Consider the following 19841-nt stretch of genomic DNA (forward strand, 5'->3'; position numbering starts at 1 on the left):
AGTAGATATAATAAGAATATTGTTGATGCTATGGGGTAGATATTTGTATAATCTGTGTGCAGGGCTGCTCACTCAAATTGGAGTAAGGCTTTGGATCATGCCTTGCAGACAACAAATGTGCTTGAATCCTGGGATGGTGATTCATCTTCACAGCCCCTGAGACATGCTGGGATATGGGGTTGTCTCCAGGGTGCATTGTTGTCTGCTAAGATTGCTCAGTATGTAAAATGAAAAGTGACAGTTTTTGTTTTTGCTATTTTGCTCATGCAAGACTGTTCATGCAATTGTTACTTTTGTCCATAGGTATATCTTAACATCTAACATAAGCCAACGAACAAATTGCTGCCTTCTTTCTGCTAAGCTCTTTAAGGTAAAACAAAACAAAAAACAGAATAAAAGTTTTTTATTTCTCTTATATACAATTGTTTACATTAATCTTTTTTTTTTTTGCTTATTACTTATATAATATAAGCCTGTAGTTGTTATTATAGAAACAAATGTTAGAATGAATGAATTTAAATAAGAGCTGCTTTTCAGAGCTGCTGTAATGATTATAGCAAATCATTTAATCTAAGTAATGTAAAATGCATAAATATAAAAAATTATTGTTATATGACAAGTGATGTGGTATAAAGAGCAACAATGTTCACCTTGAATTCTTGTATTTTAGAGGGTATTTTTACATCTGAAGAAGAAGGCATATAAGACTATAATGCATGTAAAACAGTATTCCTTTGTGTGATTAGTTCATTTGTATTTTGCTCAGTGTCTGTTAAAGGCGTCCATGCCTCATCCTGACAATGATTTGGAATACTCTTCTTATACGCTAAATACGGAGCTCATCCCTGGGATGAATGTCTTCTCAGAGGTGGACCAGACATTCGCCGGCAGCACTGTGGCCAGCCTGGACTTTGTGTGCCACTGGCTCTACACCTCAGGACATCACCTTACAGTACTGAACACAACACAACCACATACTAACATATAAAGTCACTCTATACCTTATCAAATATGCTTTTTTCAATGATTGAATCTTTTTGGGCTGATTATTGTACAGACAAGTCAGAATGTTTTGATTATTTCCATAATTTTCCCTGCTTTCTTTATTTTCTAATATTCAAATACCAGTTTACCAAGGAAAAGGAAGTAAACATCCACATTTGCCTACATTGACTTTTTGTGCTGTCTTATAACATTTCATAGAACTTTTGCATGGGACTGGTTATTATTCAATTATCACTGTAAATATAAATACTTTAGTAAAATATTGTTTGTCATTGTAATTACTTACTGTAGGATCTGCAATGTTACTGTAATTACTTATTTAACTAATTAGTAGACCAATAACCATTAACACGAGAATGAATTATTTTATTTTACTGTCTGCTTTCAGGCACTTCCTCTCGTGGTTCTCTACCAATATGTAGCCAGTACAGTATGTCGGCATCCCCAACTCACCGCAGCATCCCGAATACTGAAGGTGTGTACAAGTAAATAAATATAATATAACTAAAATATAACTAAATACTGATGTAGGACCATGGTATGTTGGATAATTGTGATTCTTTCTTTTTGGTGCCCTTTTGCATGTTTTATTCTTTTAATTGATCGATGTACTGCAGTCAATGATACTGGTAATTTTTTGAATGGGCCTGTGTGTATCTTCTACACCTTGCTTGATCTTTAGCTTTGGTTACTCTCTGTGAAGTGTTGTGAATGTTGTTGGTATGTGTGTAGCAACTTCCTTACAGCATTCCATCTAAAGTGTATTCTCATCACACATATGACCAAGTTGAAGCAGTTACAGATGAAAGTATAAGTGAAGGAAAAATATATGGTGTTTCCAGTAAGTGATTACAGGTCATGCCTTCTGTTTCGTTGTATACAGGTCAAGATGTTGACTGAGTTGCACCTATTTGCTGAGGCGGTAAAAGAGATACACAATCTCTGTGATGGAGAGGAAGTTCCCTTGCCTTACAGCAGCTACGTTAAAGCAGAGAAAGTTTCGGTATTATATCTTTAATTAAACAATGCCTATTTGTTTAATTTGTTTAATAGTGCATATTTACAGGCTAAATCACATAGCTTGTGAGCAAAGTAAATTCAATGGTAGAATACTTATAGTTGTATGATATCTTAACAATGTCATCTTCTCCTTGTGTTGTGTACACAGAAATGGAAGAAGTTCAGTAATTATAAACCTCTCACGGATACTTGTAATCTTGAGGTGACAAGCTTTTGTTACACTTTTAATTAGTGGGTGAAGATACAGGGCCTTTCTGTATAGAAACAACATGCTATTTATTTTTCTGCAGGTTTTAGAGGAGCTAGTGGACAAGAAAATCACTGAAGATATCATGGCTTTTTACAGTACCAAACTGACCTGTCGACTCCACATAGCCAGACTTCAGCTCATCTTGGCCATGTGCAGAACAATGCATGACCTTCCTGAGCCATTTACAGGTATTTAATCCTGTAACAATGCTAAATAGACATGTTGCTTGAGTACATGTTAGTGGTTTTCCAGTTTATTCTTATATACAGCTGACAGGTACATTTAAACATATGTGTACCCATGCATGATAACACACAGAAGATCTGGAGGCACTGATGAGGTCCACTTCTCCCTGCTGGCGCAACTCCAGCACTGACGAGTTTTCAAGCAGTCCGTCACTGATTAATGTGGAGCCCAAAGGCCTGCAGCTCCAGTCCCAAAAGGATGCCCTTACACCAGGACAAATCAAGGTCAACACATTATTATTTTCTCAAAATTATATATTTATTTGTAAATTAGCGACCAATCACATTTGGGTTTTTGACTATGACTCAACTAACAAACAGTAGCATTTGGCTGAACAACCGGCTGATATTAAGCTTTAACAAACATATTTGTGTAATTTTAAGTCTTACTACATAATAGATAAACCATAGATAATAACTATGTAATATCTATGTAAATGTTTATTTGAATAGTGACAATATTATGAAAACAATATATCACATTAGTGTTAGTGTTTATTGGTAGAATTCTTTCCCCCCCATGCTTCAATGTTTATTTATGTTTAGAGACATTAAAGTTTTTTTTATTAAGTTAAAATTCAGCTATTTTGCTGGCAGTTTGTTAGCAAACCTGTATATCACGAAACGTATTAGTATTGTAGGCATGTCTTCAAGTATATATTCTTTTATTTCACTCAGTTATTTTTTTGTCACTGAGGCTTTCTGCATGTATATTTTTGATATATTGGAACTTTATGGTCATGAATTGTGTAAAAATTTGGAACCTATTTTTCACTGTTGAATATGTTTATTAAGATTTATTTTGTGTGTCATTTTGCAGGCTCTGCTACTAAAAGAGATCTTCGAGCAGCTCAGCTCTGAGTTGTTTGCCTTTCAGCACACCCATACAGATCCTGAGGAGCTGGAACTGGCTGTGGAGATCAAACTGCTGCTGTCCAGTCTCACCCTGCAGCAGGGCAAAGCTGCCTCCAGGTAAAACATAAGGTTCATGGTATAAATGTGCCTGCATATAAGTGTTTGTATATAACCATCATGTGGTTTCCCTGCTGCAGTGCAGATCAGGCAGCATCTGCGCTCAGGTTACTGCAGGACTCTCCTTTGCTCCAGAATGACAGTATAAAACAGCTGCTCTTCAAACACCCATCTTCTGTGCTTAAGCAGTCAAGAATCAAAACTGAGCAGGTACTATCTAACATAAATACAGTATTAGAAATAAATGTTAAATTGCTGTACCCTCATAATCGTGGTCTGGTCCCAGTTTCCCAATGCTATTTGAATGTATGTGAGCCATTTTCTTTTATTCATTTATTTTTTTAACTGTTTTTCTCACAACCTAAATCTAGCATAAAGAAGTGTTTATATTTAAATTCAAGGAAAAGTGTAACTAGCTTTAAATGTTTTCTTTTCCTTCCTGCATAGCTGGGCGAACCAGAACTAGATGCTGGGCCTCAGCTAGGGGACGTGCCTGCTGCAGTGGAAGCTTTAGAGCGCATGGGCCGGTCACTGTGGCTCCGCTGCACACTGGCTTTGGTCCAGAGCCTCACTGCTCACATTCCTGGCACTGTCATCTACCCAGGTCAACAGGAAATCCCAAAACATATTCTTGCAGATTTGAAGCCTTAACAGATTTTACAATATGTAAAATCTGTACAATTTGTTTTCATCAGCATTTCTGGGTTACATTTGAATAGACTAATACATATTTTCAGTGTTTAGCTATAAGGCATTATCAAACACAGTTGTGTAAAGGTGAATGTTTCAAGCAGGTGTTCAAATAGTGTTTTGAAATTTAAATGGAATTTTGTTTCCAATTCTGAACAATGTGATTTCTGAAATATAGTTACTTGTGTATGTTAAATATAATTTAGAGTAGTTTGAAAGTCTTGCTACAACTTTTATTACTGACTACACCCCTAAAGAGCTAATTATCAACTGGAAACGAGACTACTAAATTTGGAGTAAATTAGGGTTTGAACTTTTTTTTTTTTTACTTCTTACTGCAGTAATAAAATCATATTGTTATTGTTTGTAGATCAGTGTTTAGTATGTGATACCCACATTTTCTCTTCTTACCCATAACAATAAAATTCCTGGATATCATCTGACAAACAAGGTTATTATTTAGTCCCAAAACAGTAGTGCAATGAGTGCAAACACAACAGAGTCACTTTACCACATACTGCAGAATTTCAGTCTAATTTTTTTAAAGAACTGTGGTGAGTATACAGACTTTGTGTATGTGTGTGCGTAGGTGTGGACAGCAGTGTGGAGGCGGATGGGTTGATAAGACAAGGCCTAGCAGATGCTGAGGCCTGGGGAGACCCGGACACTCAGACCATGCTGCTCCTGCAGAGGGTTACATTGAATACACACTGTGGTAGAGCACTGGAGGAGAGCACCTCCATGCTGCAGGCATGTCACTCATCCACAAGATTAATAAAGCCCCTGTAAATAATCCTTAAACATTGTTTGACTAGCAGTTAAACTATATATTGTGTGTTTGTTTGTGTTTAGGAGGTGGTAAGTCTACTGTCTGGTTGTAGTGCTCTCTCTCTGCATTCTGGTCTTTTACTTGCCAAGGCCACTCTTTTGCTTGGTGAACTGAGGGGCTCAGATGGCCAGTCACTTTACATACTCGCTCAAAAACTACTGCAGCAGCAGGTCAGTCTTCACTTTCTGATCCTTACATAAAGTTCAACACCAGCAACCTCTGGAGTAATCTCTTTTCTCTTTTTAAAGTTAAAAACATTGGGGGAGGGTACTGTGCAAAAGGCAGGAGGAGAATCCATTTCAGCTTGGAGAAACATTTACCATCCACAGCTTTCTCTACTATCCAGAACAACCATGCACCTGGGTAGGCTTGCATTGAACAGATAGCATTTTTCCTATTAGATTGTAAATAAGTGAAAATACTCTGTATGCAGAGCATTAAATATTTTAATAGACTGACATCCCTAAAAAAAAAAACCAGTGTACCCAGTATACAGCGTACAGTATTTTGTATTGCCTTTATTTAAGTACAATTTACATAAACTATTTGTGGGGTTTTTTATGTTTTTCTGGATTGCCTTGTATTCCAGGTCAGTGTTTGGCCCTGCAGGCTGTGCTGAGCTCAAAAAAAGATGATGAACAACATTTAAATCTTTGGTTATTGGCTCAGGAGGAGCTCCAATCTGCACTCATCATCTCCAGAGCCTCTGCAACCAGGGACCCCCAGCTGGAAGCTAATATCCTGTACCTTAAAGGTAAGCACAGCCAGAGCAGAGTTTGTAAGATAGGCTAGAGACTGTGTATTTATAACAGGAGTAAAACAGCTGGATGTGCAGTTATAGGAAAAAAGAGAGGTTAAAAGAAAGGTGATGGGATACTATCAAAAACACAAAAAGCATGTCCTTTTTTTCTATAGCAATTGTAATTAAGAGCGACTCATTACATTATTTAGTTACTATGCACATTATCTATGACAAAAAGCACTAGTACTACTTAAAAACCACCAAAAACATCATCATATCAACAATTCCAAAATTTTTTAACATGGAGCACCAACCATACAAGTCACTGTTTTAGGTGATGTAAGTGTTGTGGTATAAGTCTTTTAATAATTGTATCTGTGTTCCTGTAGGATCTGTGGAGAGGGTCCTGATGTCACTAGGCACACTTAGCCACCAGACAGTGATAAAAACCTTCTTAGAGAGCATCACACGGGCTCATGCTCACAACCACAGCCTGCAGTAAGTAACGAGTGTGTGTAACTTAAATTTAATCCCTTATTTTTCAGTATTATTTAGGATAAATATCTGCTATTCTTTTACATGAATAACACAAGCTGCATTATATTTAATGTGTTTTCTTTTAGGTTGATTCACGCATGCTATATGGAGTTATCTTTAATATACCTGCAGAATATGGAAAATTCCAACAATGACCTTGCAGAACCTCCACGGCATCTTAAACCTAACAAGGTGATGAAGATGATAATTCAGGAGCACTGACATGCCTGTTTTTCTTCTTTAAATTCCAAACCGAAATAATGTAAGAAATGCACTATATTATTATAAGTATAGCAAACTCTTTATGTGCATTGTTTCTAGTGCTCAAATTCAACTCCTGTGGCAGAGAGTAACTTGCTTCTTTTCTGGGTTTGTCTGAGAGCTGCTGGAAGGGTGAGGCACATATAAATATGTATGTAACTAACTTTATTGTAATGGCACACTTCATTTTATACTTAGATCCCTGATTATTTTGGGTGTTTATAGACAATGGAAGTGCTCTCAAATCATGCCCGGTTGTGTGGAATCACTGCAGAAACAGAAGGCCCGATTCCTCTTTTATCTCTCCAAGCTCTTGCTGATTTTGCTTCCAATGATCTACTCATTCCTTGCGGTAAGAATTTATGTTCAATCAGCCATTAGCAAATTAATTTATGTGACATTTCACTTAAGATGATGCACTATAGTGTAGCTGAAGCATCTGCATAATTAGATTTTTCTATTATAGAAACACAGTATACACAAAATACACATATCTAACAAATTGTTTAATTCTCTTGTATATTTTAACATCTGTAAACATCTGTATATGGGTCACTGGAATGTGTGCTTGTGTGGTTTTGCTGAATGTCAGGTGGACTGGAGGAACCCATGTTAGATCAGCTCAGTTCTGCTCCAGATACAGAGAGTAGCCCTAAAGTTAAGAGAAGCTCGGAGATCACCTGGGTGCACCTCTCTCGCTACTATACACACCTCCTCAATCTGAGGCACATCTCCACACAGCCAAGTACAGTACAAAAATCCCAACCTTATGTCTTCTGGCTTCTGACTGTCTACTCTAACATCATATCTAACTGTGCTATTCACATTAAAATGAACCTAGGAATCTAGTAATCATCATGATCAAGAATTTGTAACCATATAATGTTTTATCCTCACATACACAGATTTCAGTGTAATTAATAATTTACTTGCATTTAAGTGTTTTTTTTCTCAACAATGTCTCATAGTAATTCCAGTGCAAGTGTTACAGCACTGTTCTATAGTATGTGTTTGTGTTTTGTCCAGTGGCAGGTCAGTCAGTGAATGAGGTTATATCTTTGGCCGGTGATTCAAATTTAACACTCAGACTTAATCAGTTACACACATTCTTCAGTGATCACCTAACAATTTACAAAAAGATGTGTGTTATACCTGATCCTCCATCTGCCCTCATTTTGGAGCCTCAGACTATACAGGTATAGACACACACACACACACACACACACACACACACACACACACACACACACACACACACACACACACACACACACACACACACACACACACACACACACACACACACACACACACACACACACACACACACACACTACAGAGAGGTGTTTGTTGTTGGTTTCTTGTTAATGTTGGCTTGGCTTGAGCAGAGTTACGTCTATATAACAAACAACATCGTCTTAGAGGCCTGCGGCCACCAAGGGGCGCCCTAACAAAAGTTATTATATCATCTTGTGTTGTCAGTAAAAATTAGAACCTAGGGCTAGAGAAATGGTTGGATGTTTAATTCATACTACAATAAAATGCTATTTTACAGTTTATCTACAAAAAATACCAGAAACACTGTGCACAATGCAGGAACATGACCAAATAATGGCAGAGATCACACTATTTCCCCGTAGTTAATTAAATGATCTTAATCATAAATTGACAGTCTAACACTGACCAACAAAATCCAAACTTTTATTACCCATGTTTGTCATTCACAGCAGTCAGTGTCTCGTCTTTATCCCTGGGCTGCACTGAACAAACACCAGCTCTGCATTCAGTGGCACCGACACATGCTGGCAAGCAGTGGACTATCAGACAAAATGGTACAATTCCTTAATCCCTCTCTAAAGAAGTATAGTAACTGCCTAACCCACACATAGTAAAACACAAATACCACTTTAAATAAATGTATACGACAAACACGGGGGTTATGAAAAAAAGTTACTAAAAAGAATCTGATTAATGCTTTTTGTCTGTAGATAACGCTGGTCTTTGCATTGAATAAAGACCAGATGTCAAACTCTAAGACCAACATACAGGCTGCTGCTGACATAAAGGCTGGACACAGACTCATCTCTTTAGACAGGTTTGTTTATAGTCCCCTCCAAAAGTATTGGAATAGCAAATTAAATTATTTTGTCTGTGCTATACCCTGAAGACAAGGGTTTGAGGTCAAAAGATGAATGAGATGTCAGTCCTTTTTTATTTATTTATTTATTTATTTATTTTTTTATATATATATCTAGTAACCCAAACTTTAGCATTTCGGTTGCATGTAAAATTACAAATAAATTGCATAATAATTACTTAACAGACGTCCGGGTTAAATAAAGCAAGGATGTTTCTGCTGAAAGCACAGTAAAGCACTCTGGAGGGCATCTGCTGTAAATTTAACTTACACACCATTTTCCATTTTCTATTCACCAGTTTGAGTGTAGTTACTAAATAATATGCCTTAAAACTTTGTGGGATTAAAAACAACCTAAATTAAGATTTTCTAAATCCTTGGTAATATTATGTATAATTCATCAGTAATAGTAAATTAAACAGTAAAATTCCAAAAAACTCCCCGTAACTAACACAGAGTTAAAGGGTGTGTTTCACTCTGAGATTGGAAGTGTCACTATATCTGTTGTAATGCTTTTCCTATATTGAATATTGTCTAATTTTTTTACTCTCTCAATTTCTCATTTGAAGTTTGAAAGCTCTTCATGTCCAGCTGATCTCAGTCTGTGTAGAGGCCGAAGTGGATTTGAGAGTTCCTGCCTTTTCTTCATCCAGCAAGAACACCTCTGTCAGATGTTTACTGAAGAGTGAACCTGATAGCAGGACCCCTGTTAAAGTCAGCAATAGCACACTGCAACAGGTGAGTAACATAATTCCAGCCACGCCCTACATTTTTACTAAGCACATTCAAGTACAAGCCATAACTAATTGTATGCGATTTTCAATCATCCTAGATTTCTCTCAGTTAACTCATTTGTATTTTTTTTTTTTTATGCTACATTTCCAGTAATAACATACCAGATTTCTTTAAGGTTAAAATAAAGCCATTTCTTATAGGAAAATGCATCAGTGAAATGTAGCTAAAAACTGTATGTGAAAATGCATCAGACACGAGTGACAGTACCTTTTGTTTGCAGTCAGTAATGTTTTTTTGTTATCAGATTCTGCTGGAGAAAACCAGTCATATCTGTACTGAGATAAGAAATCTGCTGAAGCCTGATTTAAAAGAAATTCCTATCACAAAGGTAGGTGGCATCAGAATCTTTAATTTCTCATTTAATCTCTTGCTGCCCTCAGTAAAGTTTGACTCTGTTCTGATGAGTGCATTTGTTTGTTTGGCAGGTACCTTTTAAGCCAAGTGTTCAGATCTTGTGTGACCTGGAAAGCTGCTTCAACCCAGCATCAGGGGCCACTTTGGAGGACAAAGCTCTAAGTGACTGGCTGTTCTCGCTTCTCACCTGAGACTACAACAGCTCAAAGACAACATATAGACAGCTATCATAAAGTAATCCAGTGCTTTTCAAACTGATGTCTATCTACTGGGTCAGGAGTATGTGTGTGATTATAATCTAAAATAATACAACTCAAATTTTGTTTTTGTTTACTTCTTTTTTCAATATGGGGAAGCATGAATATTTTTGTATGAGGTAGTTACCCAGTGGGAGTATTCCTTTAAGTACATTTTACATAATGTACATAGACATTTTATGTAATGTCTTAAATGACAAATAAATAGGAAATTATTCACAACCACTGTGAATTTATTAGTTTTAAATGACACACTCATCACATAGTTAAACTAATAACATTATTTGGATCGCTTAAAACAGCAATCTCAACATTTCCAGACTTTCGAAGATTAGACTGGGTGACAAGATTAATTTAGGTGGAGAATTTGTCAAACACTGCCAACCCATTCATATCAGAACTGTTTCATTTCTTACTGTAGTTTATGTAAACTTTGCATCATCAAAAGCTTGTAAGAACGTTTGCCCAGCTGTGTGTCTTTGATGAGTCAATGATGCTGTCAGGCTTCATTCCTCAGTGGTTAAGCCAGGCAGAGCGCAGATTCAGGAGGATCTGTGCATCACTTGGTGCCAGCTTATACACCCCTAGCTCATTCAGAGCTGACTCAGGTGTGGGCTGCTGGGGTCTCAGAGAGGCCTCTCCTGGTTCCTCGTTTTGCTTCAGAACATCACACAGCAACAGAGCCGGTCCGACCTTCAGATTCAAGATGATGCAGGCCTCCTTCACACTGGCACACAGACAGAGAGCAATATATTTGCTAATTGCCTTTAGTGAAACCACTGGCTTTGTGTATATAAAATGGATTAAATCAAATTTGCTTCTTAGCTTTAAATAAAAAAACATTATAAAAATACAGAGATCATTCCTTCTCATTAAAGAGAATATGAGTCTGTATTTTTCCCTGTATATGTTCTGTCACACTTACTGTTTGAAAAAGTTCTCTGGTCTCTTGCAGTAGTGTCCAAACAATGGAAACAAGTTTCTGGTCATGTCAAACTGGAGCTGCGTAGCACCACCTTCATTGAAGTGGTTGTACAGGATAACCTGTGAACACGGAGAGACAAGAAGTACATCAACAAAAGGCAATGACAGTTACTGCACTATATTGCTACATAATGGCATCCAGGGTTCGACAAATAGTTCTGTAAGTATATTTTATATACATCCTGATAGAGAAAGAGATCAAGCCGCTCAGCCAGGCCCTGCCAAAACATCTGGAATAGAGGCAGGCACAGCAGTTGCTGCAGCTGGAGTAGGTGATCCCTCAGGCACAGCAGCATAGCACATGCAGAACTAGACAGGGACATGGTAGCCTGGTCACACTGTGATGGCAAAGAGATCCACCTGCAACACACACACCAAATTTTCAGGCATCTGCTAGACATTTATATATAGACTGTGTGAAACAACAGTCTATATATAAATGTCTAGCAATAATAAGAAATTATTGAATCATTAACACTTTACACTCAAATGTGATAACATACATGAGATTATATATATATATATAACATAACTGTTGATATTCAGCCAACGCCCTCATGCTCTAGCAATATGTGGAACAGTACCTGTCCCTGCAATAAGGCTGGGCTTTCTCCTTCACGTCTCTCATAACTGCATCCAGCAGGCGGCCCAACATATCTCCCTTCAGTCTTTCAAGTAATGCGAGCAGTTCTTCAAAAAGGGAGCCCTCCAGAGAGGCCAGGCGCCCACTCTCTGTGGCCCCAAAAGGCCCTAACACCTCATCTCCCTCTGACACGGCTACCTGCTGAAGTTGCAGAAAGAACTGGGAAAACAAGAGAAACAGACTATTTACTTTCCTATTTAATATTCCCTTACATATATTTATTCCCTTTTTTTTTTTAAATGGGTATGAGGAACACTAACCACATTGTCACCCCAGTCAGTCAGAACCGTAGACATGTAGTTGGCAGCATTTAAGATGGCACAATAGCGGGCACCCAGTGGCTGTCTGGACTCTTCCTTCATCACTTGCGTGAGACGGATACGGAAATCGTCCAGCAGCTCTCTTTGTAGAGCCAGGAAGCTCAGTTGAGCTCGAGAGCATGGCAGGGAACGATATCGATCTGAAAAGGACATAATATAAAAATCATGGGAAAATGGGGTCATTAAAGCTTAATTATAAGAGGACTGATCGTGAGACAGAGACACATGTGCTATTTGGAATTAGCATTTTGTATTTACATTTAATAGCTTTAAAGCATTTTTGGGGTTTACATTTCTTGGGGATAATTTTTTTTGCCATGTTTTAATGTGTGAAGGTGGTACAGCTCCAGGATCTCTGGGTTATACACTAAGGTGGAATTAAGGGGAAAACAAGAAATAATTCATAAAAAGAAATGCAAGACTGAATAAGAGGCAATAAAGTAAAAAATTTGATTTTTAGGATAAATGTTTGGGTGCTTTTATTTTGATGTTTATAATTAAAGGTTGTTAAGAGCAGTGTGATTTCCTGCATCACAACAGTACTTTGTGTTTTGTCATATTCTGAAGCTCCCACATTTTGACCCTTTACCACATCACATATACCCTACTCTCAAGTGCACTTTAGAAAGGGGTATTCTTTTCTGCATGGTGACATTAAACTGTTATTACACTAACTAAATTATACCTCAATGCTAATAAATCATAAAATCATAATAAATTATTTGATGTTTAACAACAAAAAAGTAAAAAATAAAAAAATGGCTTGTACCTGTGATGACAAGCAGTAATGTCATAAAGGTCTCTGCACAGTCTGGTGCTTTCAGCTCATCCATATCAGTGATGTCTTTGTATTGAGAGCTCCAGGCCCCCTCAGCAGACAGCATGGCATCCACCTTCTCTAGTGCCACTAAATATCAACCACATACACAGGGTTACTTTATTTTAACTACAATTACTTCTGTACACTTCTTGAATTAAGCTTGGCTTTTAGAAGGACTCACTCTTTCTCTCTACACTGAGCCACTTCTGAAAGATGTTTTCCTCCAGAAGTATGTGCAGGGCTCCAGGGTAGTTACTAGGGAAGGCATGTGTCGAACGCAGCTCCTTCTCAAACTGCAGCACCTCATCCACCAGGTGGCAGAAGAGAGCATCATCATAGAGCAGCCGCGGGGCATCGTGGGCCAGTTTCTCATGCGCCAGAGAAAGAAGCCCTCTGCACAGCTCCACCTAATAAATACAGGTGTAATAAATACACTTATAATACATAAATACACCCTCGAAGAGTACCAAGGCATTTGGCCTTTCTTACCTTTGCATTGACTTTTGCACCATCACGATCAAAAATGGGCTGAATCTTCTCCTCCATGAAGTTGGAATTGTGGCCCATCCACATGAGGACTTGAGTCAGATACCATTCTGGCTGTAAGAGGATAGAAGACTACAGTTAGTAATTTCTCACATTATTTCCATTTCTATGTTCAATTTACAACCATCCTCTGTGCTAATGAAGAGAGGGATCATCCAGCTTATCAATAGCAATCAGTTAAAAAGCTTGCCTGTCCTAAACATGGCCCCATCAAATTCAAAATCATCTTATATAATTACCAAACCAATATTTAATTGATGTTTTTTGATTGATGCTTTCTATGCTCTTCTGTGAATAACAAATAGGTATATGAGATTTGCAAATCACACACACACACACACACACACACACACACACACACACACACACACACACACACACACACATTATATATATATATATATATATATAAAGTTTTTATATATTTAGCTTTTTTGGATATTGGGCTTGTAAATCAAAATACACAGTTTAGTAATAGATTGTCTTATTTTATAAGGCCTTCATATTTAACTCTAATGAAAGCCATGATATAGAACTTTGTTCCTTTCCTGACTAACCCTCTCTTTACCTGGTCACTGATTTTCGTCATCTGCTTTCACTAGAAAAAGCTTGTGTTTGTGCCATGTTCTTTCACGGTATTATTATATATTCGAGGCCTCGCTATTTAATGTTTAAAATTCAGGATTTTTTTTTTGATGGATAATTTTTCAGAACATTATCTCAGACTAACTAATTCAACTTTAATTCCCTGAAACTCTTTATATGACATCAAAGAAAAGAAAAGAAAAGAAAAGAAAAGAAAAGAAAAAATATATATACACACACTGGCGATCAAAATTAGAGAACAATTTATAAACAATTGAACAATTCTGAAATAATGTCATCTTCACTGCTCAACAGTTGAAGGAGTTTTTGTCCCGTCTATACCATGCTACCAGAACACCTTTTCCACAAAATAACTAAGGCATTTAAAAAAAACATTATTTTGCAGAAAACACACTGATTAAAATTAGAGAACACTTTCAGATACCTCCCAGTTATTGGTGTTAATCTGGCACCTGGTGCTAATTTCCTTGATTATCTGTCAACCCCTATTTAACTGGCAGCCTAACTTCTAGTTTCACTGACTCTGCAAGATGGTGGGCCGTTCTAAAGTGAATGAAAGCCTCCGGCAGCAGGTTGTCCAGATGAAGGCCAAAGGGATGATCCTATCAGCCATAGCAAGACAAGTTGCTCGTTCCAAATCTGTGATTTCAAGAATATTGAATCTTTACAACATCACAAACTCATTCAAGTCCGCCAAGAAGGCTGGTCGTCCCCGGAAGACAAATACAAGAGAGGACAGGATACTGCGGAGGATCTCAATGAGCAATCGTTTCCACACTGCAGCTCAACTTGCTCACCAGTTCAGCGCTTACCAGGGTAAGGATCTGTCTCGTCATACAGTGTCTCGACGTTTAAGAGCATTTGGACTGAAAGCCCACTCTGCAGTGACCAAACCTCTCATTAGCAGAAAGAATCAAAAGGCTAGACTAAGCTTTGCTGAGGAGCATGTTGTGTGGACAGAGGAGAACTGGTCCAAAGTTCATTTCAGTGATGAAAGCAAGTTTAATTTATTTGGGTCCGATGGGAAACATTATGTTCGGCAACAAACTGGAGAAAGACTGAACCCAAAGTGTGTAAAGAAGTCAGTGAAAAGTGGAGGAGGAAGTGTCATGGTTTGGGGCATGTTTTCTGCAGCAGGAGTTGGGCCTCTTATACAGCTACATGGCAGAGTGAATGCAAATGTTTATCAGAACCTTATTGAACAAAATATGGTTCCTTCCCTGCGTTCATCACCCAATCAGCCTGCAGTGTTCATGCAGGACAACGCTCCATGTCACGGTAACGCAGTTTCTTGAAACTGAAAACATTGAAATAATGACATGACCTGCCCAGAGTCCTGATCTCAACTCAATAGAGAACCTCTGGAAAATCCTTGGTGACAAAGTTATGGCCAAGAAACCCACTACAGTCACAGAACTGTGGAGGAGACTGGAAGAAGAGTGGACCAAAATCACACCAGAGCAGTGTGAGACACTAGTGCTGTCCTGTGGCTGCAGATGTGCTGAAGTCATTCAGAGCAGAGGCCTGTACACTTCCTACTAATTGCTGACTGTTGTAACCTTCAGAAAATTTTGTTGTAATCTTTTTCCATGCTATAGTCATTGTTGTTCTCTAATTTTAATCAGTGTGTTTTCTGCAAAATAATGTTTTTTTTTAAATGCCTTAGTTATTTTGTGGAAAAGGTGTTCTGGTAGCATGGTATAGACGGGACAAAAACTCCTTCAACTGTTGAGCAGTGAAGATGACATTTATTTCAGAATTGTTCAATTGTTTATAAATTGTTCTCTAATTTTGATCGTGTGTATGTGTGTGTGTGTGTGTGTGTGTGTGTGTGTGTGTGTATATATATATATATATATATATATATATATATATATATATATATATATATATAATTTTTTTTTTTTTTAATAATACTGCAAATACATTCCAGATAACAACACATGTTCAGTCATTCTATTTATTCATATCTGAGACCCAAAAGAATATGTGTTCTGACCTTGTTAAGTGAGTTGGTCTGCCTGTTCCCAGTGAAGTGATATCTGAACCTCTTACTGAGAGGCTGCAGCATGATCTGAACAGGAAGTGAGAGTGGAAGTGTCTGAGAAAGGCTGGGGAGGATGGGCACCTCCTTCTTCTCTGATATAAGATCATCACTGTGATGGGTTAAAGGCAATAAGGGTGACACCACTTTCTAAATATCTGTAACATTTTAATTCTGGTCTTACATTGGTCACATTTTGTATTTCTTTAGATTTTCATAAAAATTTACATTTGACATATTCACATTTTTCTACAATAATACCTAAATTTAGAGTGTTACATCACCTATAGATGTTTGGCACACTTTAATGTGTTTAATCCCAAAATGTATTATTTATTTAGGAACAGCAAGCCTATGAATAATGTCAACTTAAATTCAATGTGTTCTGTCAGTAAAATAAGATGCTGCCCCAAATAAACTGCCAAAATATTATTATACAAAATCAAATAATTAGACAAATATTTCTCGATAAATTTTATAAGTGGATTTTGGGACTAACTGTTGTAGTCTAACTGCAAAATTATGAAAATCTCTGATTTTGGGAAATGAGCTAATAACTGAAAAAGCCCTGAAATGCTAGCTACAGACTAACGGCGTATGTGCGTGTGTAGCAAAGAGGATACGATGTCTGTAGAGAGATAAGCTGGGAAACAAGGAGATCCAATTGGCTGTTGAGCTCCTGTGCATTGGCCAGTGGAGAGAGAGACTGCGTCGGGGGAGACACTATTGGCCAGTGCAGCTGCGTCAGCACCTCCTCAAAATCACTGAAATTAGGGTTACAAATAATAGTTAGGACAGTGATCACAAAATAAAAAAAACAAGAACTGGCCCACCAACAAATCTTAGCATTGCAGTTAACAGTTCTACTGAAGAGTCACAGTGACTCATGTACTGACTGCACCCTCATGGAACATCTAAGCCCTCTGTCTGACCAGTTCATGTTGTCTACAACAAAAAAAGCTTTAATTTATACAAGCAATAGAAACAGACTAAATGAAAAAGGAGGCAGTAAACCTGCTGTATATTACACAGTGCGGTGGGTAAAAGAGTACTGAGTACAGGAGTGAGCATTGTAAGTAAACAAAATGGTTTGTGCAAAAAAGCAATAGCAGCAGTCATATAATGTTAGCAGCAATACCACAGCTTAACTCAAACTTTTGGTAAAAGTTTTCAGTGCTAAAAGTTCCAAAATTGTTAAAAAAAAACCCAGCAGAAAAATACCTTTAAAATTCATTATGCTTTAAAAACAAACTTGAGGTTTTAAATTAGATTTTTTTAAATGTATTAATACCTTGAGAGTTTGCCTTTCAGGATCTTGTGCCAGAAGTTCAATGTTTCTCTGAGGAATGTTTGGAGGTGGGTGCAGCCTGACTCTTTAAGACCCATGTCCAGAGTGGCCATGTGGCCAACTGCACTGATTGCGTCCCAGACACTGTTCGTCATTAGGAACTGCTGAATGCTGTCACTGTTTAAAACATAAATAAAGATAACAAAAGATCACATAACTGTACAATTCTAACCTGCTGAAATTATAATACAGAAGAAAAGTATATGTGCATACATGGGATTTAAAATAACTTAGCATGTGTGAACCAATTTAAAGAAACATACAAGCTTCTTACCTGAGCTCTTCAATCCGAGACAACCACTGGAGGTACTTCATGTGTCTCTCCAATATGTCTAGCTCTCCAAGAGTTTGTCCAAGACTGTCAGCCCAACTCTGAGCTCCCTGGAGATGCTGCTGGAGCATGTTGGACAAGATTCTCTCTCTCTGAAGTAAAGTCTCCAGTTTGGACCGAGACTCCTCTGCAGCAGCGAGTGCAGCTGATACGCGCAAAGGCACTGAACTCGACACAGTCACCACCTACATGTACAAATGAATTACCAGCAATATTAAATATGCATCGTTTCTATTTTAGATTATCCTGATATCAGAGATTTTAGAGTCAATCAATAAGAGATGCTAACCTAGTGCCCTAACTATTTTAATGACCTGAAAAACAGTTATAACATTCATGCAATATATCACATCTGAACTGAAACTGATTTAGCATTTCAGAACACTATCCTAATACCTTTTATCAGTACAAAAAGTTGCATCAAGTAGTCAGTGTTCACCAGACACAGTTCTGATTAATTGTATGAAAACAGACTAATACCTGGCAACAGAAACAATGATATTTATCCCTAGTCTACAGCTTGCTTGCTACTAAATAGGTTATATTAATACTGACAAATTACTCTAACAACTTTAAATATGTGCAGCATGGTCCTGTGGACTAGCAACTTCAGGGTCCTTTATTCAATCCCAATCTCTGGTTACTGTTTGTTCTGAATTGTGCATGTTTTTCTTTTGTTTGCATGGCCTGGGTACACGTGTGAATGTGTGTGAATGTGTGTTTGTGTGTATGTGTGTGCATCCCAGCCACAGCTAAATCTCTTTTTCCTCCCAGTGTTCCCAGAATGTACAGTTACCCAAACCAGGATAAAGCCAGTTACTGCAAATGAATAAATCAATGACTCAATTTGTACATAGTATGATTGTAATATGACCTACAGTTAAATCACAGTGATGAATAAAAAATAGTAAAATAATAAATGGACCTGCAGTTCATCTACCCAGTCTCAGCACAGCCAATAGACAAGTTAGGGCAATATGTTACAGTTGACAAGCAATAGTACGATAATGACAAACACTGCTGCCACATTCTACTTAATGCACTGCATATTCCTATGGGGCAGTGTTTGAGAGATGACTTGAATAACTGCCAAGATTTCCTGTCTAGTTTTTAAATAAAAATGAATATTATAAAACACATGTATAACTGTTTTACAGAAGGAGTGTGTTCAGCTCTCTTACCTGCTCCTCTAACACTTTATTCTCTGCTGTTAGTTTCTCCAGAAGCCCCTTAACGTTCTTCAGTGATTTCAGATCTCCACCAATTTCTCTCTCCACCACTTCACCCACATGGTCCATGCAGTTCCCGTGCTCCGATGCATGCTTGGTTCTAGAATTATTATCATTTATTAAGGAGGGCTTACAAACATCAACATTGTTACTGTTACTGTGCTGGTTTGCGGGCGCCGCCATGTTTTCCGTCCTTAACGTTCCACGTCATCAGCTGACAGTGAGTCCATGTGCGCCCTCTGCTGGTCACTAGTGCATTACCGCTCCCAATAAAACGCCATTTTCTCTCGTTTCTACAGCAAAAGCACACTTTGTAAATGGTTAAGGTCTTTTATGTAAAATGTATTACATTTAAGCTGGATGTCACACTGGCAGTAGTTAGTAACAATTAATATTCCTGCTAGAGAAATTAGCTACGAGCTGCTCAGTCTGGTGGATTTTACAGCTTGTAATATAGTTCAGTAATTCTTTGCAACTTAATCAATAAATGTTTGAGGTGACCTCACCCTTGTATTTTTAGAATACAGCTTTTATACAGCTTACTATCTATGTGAATGTATGAGCTAGAGTTTTGTTAATTAATTAATTTATTTATTTGTTTGTTTGTTTGTTTGTTTGTTTGTTTGTTGCTAACTCACAGTTTGGGTTTCCTCTGTGTTCTCATCCCTAAAATCATACAAATAGACAGAGAACCTAATAAACATGGCTCCTTAGTATGAATGTCAAATATACGTTCATCTCTCTGATCCTTATTAATCTCTTTTTTTTTCTTAAATTTCATTACAAACTGTGTTTTCTTCATTCTCCACATACCTGCTTTGTAGACTTCCTAACAGGTTTCAGGTTAGTTGATGTGTGTATTACAGGGCTCTGCTT

The 19841-nt window shown here is 37.6% G+C and overlaps 2 protein-coding genes across 4 annotated transcripts in view; one reads left to right on the forward strand and one right to left on the reverse strand.

Moving 5' to 3' along the window:
* Window positions 1-10907, forward strand: part of cfap54 (cilia and flagella associated 54) — a 26409-nt gene extending 15502 nt beyond the window's left edge. For 2 of the 3 annotated variants that reach the window (XM_083528183.1, XM_083528184.1), the window contains exons 44-69: window positions 63-218; window positions 304-370; window positions 767-952; window positions 1394-1480; window positions 1889-2008; window positions 2174-2227; window positions 2316-2463; window positions 2594-2745; window positions 3341-3492; window positions 3573-3702; window positions 3940-4096; window positions 4772-4932; window positions 5035-5181; window positions 5260-5374; window positions 5601-5765; window positions 6143-6251; window positions 6377-6482; window positions 6612-6683; window positions 6777-6903; window positions 7144-7296; window positions 7578-7747; window positions 8279-8383; window positions 8540-8646; window positions 9258-9426; window positions 9728-9811; window positions 9909-10907. In XM_083528183.1, the coding sequence (XP_083384309.1) occupies window positions 63-218; window positions 304-370; window positions 767-952; window positions 1394-1480; window positions 1889-2008; window positions 2174-2227; window positions 2316-2463; window positions 2594-2745; window positions 3341-3492; window positions 3573-3702; window positions 3940-4096; window positions 4772-4932; window positions 5035-5181; window positions 5260-5374; window positions 5601-5765; window positions 6143-6251; window positions 6377-6482; window positions 6612-6683; window positions 6777-6903; window positions 7144-7296; window positions 7578-7747; window positions 8279-8383; window positions 8540-8646; window positions 9258-9426; window positions 9728-9811; window positions 9909-10028 (3319 nt within the window). In that variant the 3' untranslated portion in view covers window positions 10029-10907. The remainder of the gene's footprint in view (window positions 1-62; window positions 219-303; window positions 371-766; window positions 953-1393; window positions 1481-1888; window positions 2009-2173; window positions 2228-2315; window positions 2464-2593; window positions 2746-3340; window positions 3493-3572; window positions 3703-3939; window positions 4097-4771; window positions 4933-5034; window positions 5182-5259; window positions 5375-5600; window positions 5766-6142; window positions 6252-6376; window positions 6483-6611; window positions 6684-6776; window positions 6904-7143; window positions 7297-7577; window positions 7748-8278; window positions 8384-8539; window positions 8647-9257; window positions 9427-9727; window positions 9812-9908) is intronic. The other variant, XM_083528185.1, reaches the window with a different exon arrangement.
* rint1 (RAD50 interactor 1) lies at window positions 10310-19221 on the reverse strand. The gene is made up of 13 exons (XM_083528186.1): window positions 18918-19221; window positions 17680-17921; window positions 17349-17522; window positions 16681-16821; window positions 16013-16169; window positions 13351-13461; window positions 13043-13268; window positions 12811-12948; window positions 11982-12181; window positions 11663-11880; window positions 11258-11438; window positions 11020-11138; window positions 10310-10821 (listed from the first exon to the last, which is right to left on the reverse strand). The coding sequence occupies exons 1-13, from the start codon at window positions 19146-19148 to the stop codon at window positions 10608-10610; spliced, it is 2352 nt and encodes a 783-aa protein (XP_083384312.1). The 5' UTR covers window positions 19149-19221; the 3' UTR covers window positions 10310-10607.
* Window positions 19222-19841: the final 620 nt, after the last annotated feature.

Source organism: Silurus aristotelis (genome assembly GCF_946808225.1).
Source record: "Silurus aristotelis genome assembly, chromosome: 24".
In the NCBI taxonomy this organism is placed as follows: domain Eukaryota; kingdom Metazoa; phylum Chordata; class Actinopteri; order Siluriformes; family Siluridae; genus Silurus; species Silurus aristotelis.

Excerpts from the sequence above, each read along its gene's own strand:
- rint1 (XM_083528186.1), bottom strand. The coding sequence starts at position 19,148 with ATGGCGGCGCCCGCAAACCAGCACAGTAACAGTAACAATGTTGATGTT. Across the intron at positions 13,462-16,012 it reads AGACCAACTCACTTAACAAG|CCAGAATGGTATCTGACTCA; the intron begins GTCAGAACACAT and ends ATCCTCTTACAG. Across the intron at positions 10,822-11,019 it reads CCAGAGAACTTTTTCAAACA|TGTGAAGGAGGCCTGCATCA; the intron begins GTAAGTGTGACA and ends TCTGTGTGCCAG.